The 11,513-nt window shown below is 37.7% G+C and overlaps 1 protein-coding gene across 3 annotated transcripts in view; it reads right to left on the bottom strand.

Moving 5' to 3' along the window:
- Positions 1-545: 545 nt before the first annotated feature.
- Positions 546-11,513, bottom strand: part of PPIG (peptidylprolyl isomerase G) — a 25,404-nt gene continuing 14,436 nt past the window's right edge. For 2 of the 3 annotated variants that reach the window (XM_027911533.1, XM_027911534.1), the window contains exons 9-14: positions 11,324-11,342; positions 4,860-5,064; positions 3,675-3,842; positions 3,080-3,164; positions 2,104-2,240; positions 546-1,821 (exon numbers count right to left, since the gene is read on the bottom strand). In XM_027911533.1, the coding sequence (XP_027767334.1) occupies positions 702-1,821; positions 2,104-2,240; positions 3,080-3,164; positions 3,675-3,842; positions 4,860-5,064; positions 11,324-11,342 (1,734 nt within the window). In that variant the 3' untranslated portion in view covers positions 546-701. Of the gene's footprint in view, positions 1,822-2,103; positions 2,241-3,079; positions 3,165-3,674; positions 3,843-4,859; positions 5,065-11,323; positions 11,464-11,513 lie in introns of all 3 variants that reach the window. The other variant, XM_027911535.1, reaches the window with a different exon arrangement.

Here is an 11,513-nt window from a genome sequence, read left to right as displayed (position 1 = left end):
ACACAGAGCAGTCTGAAGCATCCAAGCTGCATTTTCTGCAGTAGACAAACATGAAAGCGTGGAACAGAAAAAGGTTACGGGAAGAAAGTTACACTGATGAGCACTTAAAAATATTTTTTAGGACAAGGATTTAACTCCCAAACAGATGACTGCCTTACAACATGAATGAATTCTACTGTTGGCAGTGAGAGAAATACAAACAATTAAGATTTACTTAAATTAATTCACTTTGTGGTTAAAACAAAAATAGCGTAATTTACCTCTATAAATAAATTTATGATTTATACCTACTGAAATATAGATGCAGCAACACTGGAGTAATGGACACCTTGCAATATTCTCCTAGCTTTAAGATGACATGAAGTATATCTGCAGCTTTCTTCTTCACATACGGAACAAGCCTCTTCACAGGCAGCCACTGAACTATGTTCATCAGGTAAAAAATAACTGTGGCAGAGAAGTTACCTTTCTAGCTGACAACACACAAGAAGAATACATAATCCAATGAAGTACTTAAAACACAGCACACTGTATTACACATATAATTTGTTTTTCATTTCAAGTTTATTAAAACTTTAGCAGTACAAATGATCCAGGTTTTAGATTATCAAAAGACCAAACTGAAGTCCGCATCTTTAAAAAAGGCGTTCCCCAAAACGTCTCTAAAACTTTGAGACAACGGAAACATTAAGTCCACAAACTCATCCATGCCTGTCGTCATCTGTTGCAGGACTTGTTTCATGATCAGACTTTTTATCCTTACTAGGGGCATGATCTCTTTCCTGACTCTTTGATTTTTGGTTTATTTCTTTTTCTGCTGAGGATCTGGTCTTTTCCTTTTCTTTACTGCTGCGTGAATATGACTTTTTTGATTCTCTCTCTTTGCTACTTGGTCTCTTTTTTGAATCTGGACTTCTATCCTGATCTCTACTAGACTTCTTCTCTTTGCTAGACTCAGGACTACTACTGTCACGGCTTTTTGAACGCCTCTTCCTTTGGCTTTCACTATCATTCCTCTTATATGAGCTTCTACTTTCCCTATTTGAATACCTATCTCTGTTTCTACTTTGACTTTCATCCCTCTCTGAACTCCTTGAGTCTCTCCTCCTCCTGCTTTCTCTTCCTCTGTATCTATCTGGTGTACCTCTCCTTTCTCTGCTTCTTGATCTTCCTCTTCGTCTTGTTTCTCTATCTCTATTCCTTGAATAGTCTTTACTTCTACTACGATCCCTGTCCCTGCTTCTTGATCTTCCCCTCCTACTCCTATCTCGGCTTTTGCTTCGATCCCTTGTTCTGCTGCTGGAACTGTGTTTTCCTCTGCCATGCTCACGCTCTTTGCTTCTTGACTTTCGTTTCTCCCTGTCTTTGCTCTTCCTATGCTCTTGTTCATTACTTCTTGAGCCTGCCCTTTTACTTCTCTCCTTGCTCCTACTTCTTTCTTTATCTCTCCCTCTAGAATCATAACGCTTTTCTTTTTCTCTGCCTTTCTCATGGTCTCTCTCTTTGCTTCTTGATCTTACTCTCTTTTCATCATGTCTACTGTGCTTGGCATCTCTTTCTTTACTTTTTGATTTCTCTCGGCTTTTACTATGGCTTCTAGATTTAGCTCTCTTCTTGGCCTTGCTTTTGTTATGCTTATCATCTTTATCTGAATTCCTTCTTGTCTCCCTGTCTTTACTGCTGGATTTGTGATCTTTTTTCTTCTCTTTTTCCCCTCTTCGGCTTGGACTTTCAGAAACTTGTCTGTGGTCCGATATTTTTCTCTCTCTTCCTCTTCCTGGACTCTTTTGATTATCTTTCTTGGTTTCATTTATTTCACTCCTTGGAGAGAGAAAGATAAAGATTTTTAAACTTTTTAAATCCCCTCCACTCTGAAAAAATTAAGTCTGAAGTGAGACAGCCTCACAACTGAAACTTAAATCACGTCAGGTCTAACTATGTATTTATAGTAGCATCAGTAAAATCAGGCACATTAAGCAATGGGATAACCAAGTCACCATCCTGTTTTCTGAAACTGTAATTGAAAATCCAAGATGATAAGTATTACTTTTAAATATAAATAAAAAAATTCAGTGCATATATTCCAGAAAGAAATAATCTTACTTGTCCCCTTTTATCCATCTTTCTCCACTAGACACTCTCATTCGTTGAGCTCTTTGCATTTCTTGCCTCCAATGTGGAGGAGTTTCACTGCGTCGGAAACGGTCTCTTGACCTGGATCTGGAAGGCGTCCGGTAACGCTTGGAGGCAAAGAGAGGAAATTGTGTGTGAGTTTGGATTTCACATGTTGTGATACCTAAGCAAGATTGTTATCCCTGGCAGTCGGTTCTCCATCACACCTGCCATGACACTTCAGGTGTATATCCCAAGTTTACACGGACAAGTTACTAACTTGCTGACAAATAAATCTCATATTCAGCTAAAGCAGGAATACAAAATGTCTGATCAAATAACTGTTTTTAACTTCAGTAAATAACTGTTTTTAACTTTTAACTTCAACTTCGTGATTTTTGTAGTTTGATGAGAGGTTTTCTGTTCCTTTTAATTACCACAAATGCAACTCTCTCTTCCAAGAATTAGAATTCTTCTTATCTTTGACAAGAAACACAAAAACAATAACTTAAAATTTTCTACAGATTTTACTAATAATTTGAGGGATAGAGACTTCAGTTCCTAAATACATTTAATACAAGCAGCACATAGCATATGGTTTCACAGTATCAGAAGACCTAATCTGACAGCTGCCCCCTTCCAAAAAGAAGTCTTCCCCACATTCCTGGCATTTCTGATGCACTGGTTCTGTGTTTACTAGAACCCTTTCTGACTTAATTCCAAGAATATCAGAGTAACACAAACAAAGCATTTTTAAGTTTTTCTCTCATCCCCTCCTTCAAAAAGACTCAGTATGCAAACAGGTAATTATTTTTCCTTCCTGTCTTCCTTCAAGCCTCAGCCCCCAACTCAATTATGCTGCCCTTTTTTTAAAATCAACTATCCTAATGAAAAGGGTTAGTAACACCAGCAGTGAGGCTGTGCTACCACCTTCTAAATTTTGGAGAACATATTTGTAAACATGTACCCTTGGTCCTCTTCCTTTTATTTTCCTTCCAGATCTGGTCACTAACAGTCTCCTCTGGTACATCGACTGTGAATTCGATAGATTACTAAAAACAATTAAAAAAGAGAGATATTATTTATAACAGTAAGAAAGAAGGAAAGAGAGAAATTTTAAAACCTCTTCAGAAAATGAAACTAAATGAAAACACACAATTTTATTACTGCAGACAGTGATAAACACACAGTAAAACTTCAGATTTTGTGACCACAGAATATTTTAGAAAATGTCCAGGTTTTTCCATTTTTGAAAGAATAAATTATAAATTCAGATTGGACAGTTCCAATAAATTCTAAATGAAATTGCAGTGCATTTTACTTTGGTTTTCTTGAGTCAGTCATTATAAATTTTTTATTCACTAAAACCATGTTCAAAGACTATGCCTTTGTTCCAAGACAAAGACAGTAGTTGCCAGTAAAGGGAGAAATCCATTTTTCATCCAGCACTGCTCACAACATGGAACTGCTTAACAGGGAAAAGATTCAACATTAGAGTTCTAAAATAGTAATGTGACCAGACCACTGTCAGCACATAGTCGGATTTCAAACAGATATATTACCTCTCTCTTTCCTTTTCTCTGCTTTTCCTCTCTTTTTCTTTGTCATCCACTTTAGGAGGACTTTTCCTCATCAGGAACCGGTTTTCAGGTACAGGAGGAATTTCTTCAGGACGGACAGTAGATAATGGCTGTGCTTCAGTGTTTTCATCTTCACTTTCACTGGAAGAGCTTTATTTTTGTATAAAAAGCAGGTGGTAATTTGAGTTATTTGGATGAGGGAAGACCATTTAATGTATATAAATAATTCAGAAATTCCCTTAATTCAATACACAAGGATACCACGAGAATCTCAGAAACAAAGCTATTTCAGAAGCAACTTTTTTTTCCCCCTATAATATCTTTGCTTCAAAATACACAACTGCAGTAGATTTCTATCAGCTTTTATCTATGAATTTCAATGGTGCAACACTGAGTATACATTTACTATTGAGACACAGCTGTTTTGTTTTTTTGATTTGTTTTAAAAACACAGAAGAGTAAAATTCAGATTTTACATTAGCATATATAGCTGTCTACAGACCATTGTAACTCAAAGCAGTTTACAAACTTGAGTGAAATGAGCTTAGGCCCACAGAAACAGTGTTTAGGCAGCATGGCTCTAAGTGACCATTTCTTAAATTTTACTGCTAGCTTAGAAAAATGTGACTCACATCAACACAACTTGTACCTCACACCAAACTATAACAAAACTGTCAGGTTAAAAAGAACATTCTCAGAAGCAAGAGTGCTTTCTAAGGTTCATTATCTTCCACCAAAACTGCAAGAGTTTTGGCATATCAAACAGAAAAAAATTTCATAATGTTAATTTATTGATTTTACATTTAATTTTGCTTTTATTGCTCCATACTGCAGTCTCTTAAGTCCCACTGCATATAATTTAAATTGAATTGTACAGAAGTGAATTTAGGGAAACAAGTTATCACCACTCATTTCAAACCAAGCATTCCTGCAACTTTTCAAGCCAAGTAAGTCTAGTCCATTCCTTCACTGCATTACAAGCTGCAGCACATATACAAAGGAAAACTACCCTTTGCCATCACAGCAGAAAATTTATGCTTGTATAAGGAAACTGACAGTCTCCCCAACTTCCAAACCTACTTTGTTTACAGAATATTGTTCTGTAGTTATAAGAAAATGCTACTGTGTGGTGTACATGTAACAAAACAAAAAAATCTCAATATTGACCTTTTCTTGCTTTTCTTTCTCTTTTTCTTTTCTTTCTTATGCTTCTTGGAATTTTTTTTGTGTTTCTTTTTTCGCTTTTTAGATTTCTCTTCCGAAGCACTCTCAGAATCCGATGAGGAATCAGAAGATGATTCTGAATCACTTGAACTTTCAGAGTCACTGGATGAGGAAGACGACTTGTGCCTCTTCTTTTCTTCTTTCTTGGCTTTAAATCAGAATAGCAAAGAAATTAATCTCAGAAAAATCAACTTACCTAGTATTTGTCTCAGCCTCTTAGAACTGTGCCGTGACACTACTTCATCAAATTATTTAAATTGAAATTTCTGAGAAAACACTGCTTGTCCAAAGTACAGTAAAGGGTATGTCTAGAAACATGTAACAAATTTCAAAAATTTGTATTTAGGAAATTTTAAGCATAAAATTTGTACTGTCAAGGATATGTAGAACCATCTAAGTTTTCTAATGATACAACATAAGCTATATACAAGAAATTATTTAAAATCAATGTACCAAGTGTTTATAAAAAAGTTTCTTTGGCTTCAGGTTTAATCTGACTTCATATAAAATCTATTCAAATCACTAATGAGAAATTCTGAAACAGAAGATAAGTGGCACAGACTAAACTGAGTATTCATTGATTTGAGTTCAGTGTCTTATTCTGTCAGGTCTCACATTCAAAATGCAGTGATACATACAGTGGTGAAAGATTTCCTCTTCACAGTGATGCAGAACACCCACTTCCAAAAGAACTGGCTGAGATAAAACATCTGGATTACAACAACGGGCTTAATTCAGATAACTGCGTCAGATCGTGGGACATATCTCAACAGAAACAACCTCGAACTCTCTTTTTATGGTCATACTCTTTAGGGATACTTTTCCCCCCACCTTCTAATGTTACTGAATCCCCACACTGGTAGAGTGGATGAAGTTCAATTCCATTGCTCTAAATGTCATTCAGTTTTCAGGTTAGCACCACAGACAGGTCATACCTGCATGACTTATATACCAGTGTTTGCTATGTGTTTATTCCCAAGTCTTAGTTGATACAGACCAACAAAAGCCTGATAACCGACTGAAAAACAACCTCTGTGCTGCACACAGTACATGAGTCTTCCAGGTCATTTCTGGGTGCAGTATAAACTAGCAAGTAGTATAACCCGTGTAGGACAGCCTGCTGATTGAAATCAGCTGGTCCTCATCAGATGTTTTCAGGGCTTCTTGCAAAATGCTTCCAAAAGGCAGATCTAATTATATTTCTTACTTCTCTTGTAGGTCCAGACCAAGATAATTGCTGTCTTTTCTCAAACTTTTGCTCAACATCCTTATTAAAGCACTATATTTAACAGAAAATACCTGTAATATTTTACACCAGTTTTAGATTGTCTAAATACATATGCATTCAGAGAATGTAACAAGTACATATTTATAAAAGAAAACTGAATATTTTTCAAATTAATTTCAATCAAAGAAGACTAATGTCACACAGGCTGGATGACAATAACACGAGAAATCTCACCTGACCTCTAAATACTAAAAAAACAAAAAGTATTTAAAAGTTACATGCTTCTTATCTATTCAAAACTTTCAGTTTTGGCCCAGTCAAAGGAAAATTATATTGTTTCCTACATGCCTTCAAGTAAAAGAAGATGTCTCCAAGCTCAATTTCAGAAATGTCTGAAGAAGGCATTAATAAATGCAGTGATTTCCTGTATTTTCTCCCTCCTTCATACGTTTCAAGTGTGTCAAAAACTACCTGTGACAGGTAGTTTTATCTGCATTGTTGTAGCAAGTTCAGGTACTTAAAGTTACTACTTAAAAATGAGTAGGTAATACATAAAAATGGAGGCTATGATGTTACTGAGCAACTACCTCAACAAATACAATGCGTTTCTTAACATGCAGTAAATAACATCAGATGTATTTGGGAAATCATGGGGTAGGTAGAGAGTGAAATGACAAGGGGAAAAAATACAAACCCCAAACCTCAAACAAAAGTAAAAGGCCCAGAACTATTTACAGAGCACAGAGAGTATCCAGCAAGACAGTTTGGATATACTTTCTGGTGACATCTAACTACCTGGTCCAGCAGCAAATGCTGTTTTGACTTCTGAACCAACCTGGTGCTAGCCAATTACAGATCACAACTAATGAGACCAATCCTGTGGCATGAAGGTCATTGAGAAACAAACTTCTATTTACAGTCCAACTGTTCCAGCTCATTACCTTCAGGATAAGGTTTCAACTTATGACCAAATCTGAAATAGATACATCACTTCCTACTCCATTCCCTGTCACGTACAGCATTTGCCAGACTTCGGGAATTACATGATCATGCTGCACGACACAGCCAAGTCTTCTCTGCATCTCAGCTTGCTGGGGACTGTAGCAAGTCTTACGTTAACCCCGTGACTTGAAATTAAGCAATTACCTAGCCAGTAAACACGTGGATTCAGGCACGAAAGTCAGAACAAATCATGTCATCTTGTAATTCACAGCAGTGACAACCAAATAGTTAGTTACCTTAAATCAAATCAAATGACCCGTGCTGGACCACAGCAATCTCCAGAAAAAGGGTGCCTTTAATTCGGGAGATTTAGATAGTTATTTTCTCAGGTAATTTTTTCCAGTGTTCGGTTGCCTACTGTTCAGAGTATCAGCTCTTTTTTTCTATTTTGCCTCCATTATTTGCCATGAATTCCTGTTATATCTCTCACTCCTTGTTGAAGAACCGACTGTTTCTCACAATAAAAATTATACACATTAGTCAAGTCCTCAGAGGTGTGCATTAGGGGACACTACCACACTTGATTCTTGCTGATCAGATGACACTGACACTGTGAAGAATCTGTATCCCCAGTGCCTCTGGAATAGATGTTTTTGCAGACAAACAGCCTACCACACTGCAACAGCAGAGGAAGGGGAAATAAAAAAAGACAAAAAAAAGCCACCTCCGGCTCCACTTCGAACAGTCAACACAGTTTGTACCTAGTGGCCAGTTCACTGAAAAAAAAAAAAATCTGAAACAGAGAAACCTGAAACAACTGTTCACAGCAACCAGCTTGTGCAAAGGGGGCTAACAGTGGTGTCTGACAAGCCTACAGACAAAGTGAGTGCTCAAGGGTTTGAATGGATAAGTAAAGAGAAATGAAGGATATGCAAATCAGAAGTCCAGGTAAGACATGACTTGCCAGAATCACCACTTGCTATGACTGCTCTTATTTCACAGGTATTTCATAATTTCTAAATGAGTAACTTTGTACTCTGTATCAGTGATTGATAATTTGTACCGATACTTTCTTTTGTACTGATAGAATTACCTAATTACGATACTGTTCTTTGATGAATTACGAATGCAGCCACAATCTGCCTTAGTTGCAAAAAGCAGACTCCTACAAGCACTAATTGTATGTCATCAGCCAAGATCATGAATCAAGCCTTGAACTGCCCTGTGCAGAATCCCCTAAAAAAATCAATTCTTGTGACAAATCTTCATTAGAGGCTCTTGTTAAAAACTGTCCACTCACAAAGCCACTTGATTTTTTTTCAGTTTTTTTCATTAGAATGGCAGTGCCTTACATTCCTGAAAACATCTCAGAAATACCTTTGGTGAACCAAAGTCATGATCTCAAACAGCACAGTCAGGCTTGTTAACTAGGCCCTCTTCTGCAAAACTTTGTCAGCTAGTATCAAAATCCCACCTGTCCTTAAGAAAATTAATATTACATTTTTCGTTCCACAGTTTTTCCTGTGAAATATGTAAGCTTAGCTAGTCCATAATGACCTTTCTAAATACTGGGTTAATACTTGGCTTTCTTCCTTTTTTTTTTTTAATCAGATCTCAGGATTTTCCCTGGAACTTGAAGATCTTCTAGAAATGATACTACTTGGCCAGAGAGATTCTTCTTTTATAATTTAACTTCTCTCATTCATTTTCACGAATTTTTACAACTTTAAAGATTTTAAAAAAAATAAAAGAACAACGAAGGAAAATATGACAAACATTCTACTTTTCTAGGTGATCATCCTCTCAAATCCCAGGCAAAAACTTCATATAGGCCTCTGCACTATTGTAGTTGTGACTGCTGTACTATTCAATTCATAGCATCCAGTAAGGTAGCTCAGTCATCATACACTCATCCCTAAATAAATCCAGTTCTTGTACACAAGGAGATGATTTGCATCATTCATAAAGCGCTTCACCTGGCTATTCCTCGTGACATCCAAAAATCAGACCACCTCCCTCAACTTTAACCTAAGAGAAAAACATTCATACCAAGCACCTAACTTCTGCTGTGATTCCTTCTGCTAGTGCTACCTTGGCTTTCCTGTTAAACTCAAGTACCAGTTCTATTTTCATTCCATAAAGACCATCTAATTCCTGTCTTTGTGTTGCCTGCCAGACAAGTTCACGCAATAAATATTTAAGACTCCCTTGCTATCCTAATGTACCCTCCCACAGAAATTTCATCGTTACAGTTCCCTCACAGGCAACCTCCTTATTCCTTTGTCTTAACAGCAAATTTTTAGCAGCAGTCTCCCCTGGTAACTGCCTTGTATTTCACAGAATCTGTTCCCTTTTGCCTCCCATAGTACTGTACTAAAAACAGTTCCACTGTTAGATGACTCTCTGTTGATCATCTTCCATGACACTGATTGTGTTCCAGAAACAGCTCCTTCTATCTAGATTCCCTGGCCTACCTCCATTCATTGACAAGTCCAAGGGCCTCTCTTCTTCCACTTATGACCTTTGGACAGCACCTTTGGCCAAATTTACTTCAGCTGATGTGTAGTCAAACTGTTCCTCCTATTTCCACTGCCCCAGGCCAGCATAGCTCATCAGTGGTTCCATGTTCTGCATTCAACAGCTCCATCTCTTACAGTAGTGGCTCATTTCCCTCTGCAGGTCCTACACACACAGCCTTTCCCTTTCAAAAGCAGAATTCTCACTCAGTAGGATTTCCACCACAGTCTGTCATGCAGCATCTTCACCAGGGTGGCTCTGCATTAGTGCCCATCAGGGCCTTTGTCTCACCCCACACTCAGCTCTGCCCTCCAACAGCCTGACCCTGGTGCCTAAGGTTTCTTGTTCTCCAAACACCCCTACTGCCCACCACTACCTAACACTGAGCCTTATGGAGTGGGCTATCCCATCACCTTGGCATCAATTTCCCTCCATGGCACACCAGTCGCCAGGAATGCAGCAGGACTGAGTCAGAGAAAAGAGGACACAGACAAATAGGTAAGGTAAGACTGTCACATCTTTCCAGAAGCCCAGTCTCTTTTAGGAGAAGTAAAAGAGAAAACCCCCTCTTTTTTTTTTTATTTATTTCATTCGCTCTTTTGATGACAAGTACTTTAAAGCCCTGCTTAATGGCTATAAGTCATCAGACTGCTCAGTGCCATTTAGTCATTCAAGTGTTCTAGACTGGACTAAAAAGTGTGGCAACCCAGTTAAGACATATATGGCATGCATGTCATCCATCAGCTTCACCCATCCTGTATCTGCACTGTTTTATTTTCTAATTACACCACCTGTGCATTTCCCAAGAGATACTGTGCTCCTGAGTACTGTCCAGAAAAAACACAATTGTGTCCTCACACACAGGTTGACTTAGAACCTTTGAGAAGTCAGGAGCCATAACACAACTTCGCTTGGAATTCTGAGGTATTGATGAGGTAACTTCAGACTCTAAAGTCTTTGTGTGAGATACCACAACGTGTGAACACAGAACTGTATCAAAAAGAAGGGGAAAACCCAAGGAGCTCCAGTTTGAATGTTTGCATGTTCCTTAGGCCAAACAAGCAATTATTCTTGTGTTGTGTTTCAATATCCTTGGTGCAACCCTTCACAGCATCAACACAAGGTGCTACAAATGAAATAGCATGATGATCTCCATGACAGTTCCTACAAAACAAGCATCCTGGCAGATTCTCCACTGTGACAGCAACATCTTAGATTCTGCTTCCCTTACAAAATAAGGCTCAATCCAAGCTCTCATACCATGTTCAGTTGTGAAACAGCAGAGCAGGGCATCCCTTCCAGAAAGAAGGACAGGTTCTGCCATATTCCTCTTTAAGAACATAGTTTATGGTAAATCAAAGCGTAGGAGCCAAAGAGCCAATTCCAAGTTCACTACCTTCCAGAAAGTGTTATGCTTAACATAGCACTTGTGACAAGAGCTTGCCAGTTTTGGACTAAAATTTAGCTAATATAAGAAAAGCCAAGAAAGAAGAAGCTTCGAAGAAAGCATATGTGATTGCCCTTTAGTGTCTTTTGCATCAACAACCTTTAAGGTCTTTAGAGGACAAACTGCTCTGCAATGTTATTCACCTTTTCACCAATTGACCCATCATCCATCACAAATAAGTGTCTAAATATTTTTATAAGCAACCAACACAGAAGAAAACAAGCAAAATTACCTCTCAGTTTGCATCTATAAAAATGTAGAGTTTAACTTTACCTTTGGATTTTGGAATTAACTCTCCACAACTCAGTATGCGTACTTCAGCATACGGTTTACTAGATGCATCTGTTTTCTGGTTTTCTATTTCTCTCACAACCTCCTGACCTGAGATGACTTGTCCAAAAACAACATGATGTCTGAGGAATTTAAATAAAAATAAGAATTTTTAGTACTTAATTTTCTTCAG

This window comes from Empidonax traillii, unplaced genomic scaffold, assembly GCF_003031625.1.
Source record: "Empidonax traillii isolate 1590-97213 ecotype Southwest subspecies unplaced genomic scaffold, ASM303162v1 scaffold33:size3420811, whole genome shotgun sequence".
NCBI lineage: Eukaryota > Metazoa > Chordata > Aves > Passeriformes > Tyrannidae > Empidonax > Empidonax traillii.
The sequence above is the reverse complement of the archived record's forward strand: the minus strand, read 5'-3'. Positions and strand labels throughout refer to the sequence as shown.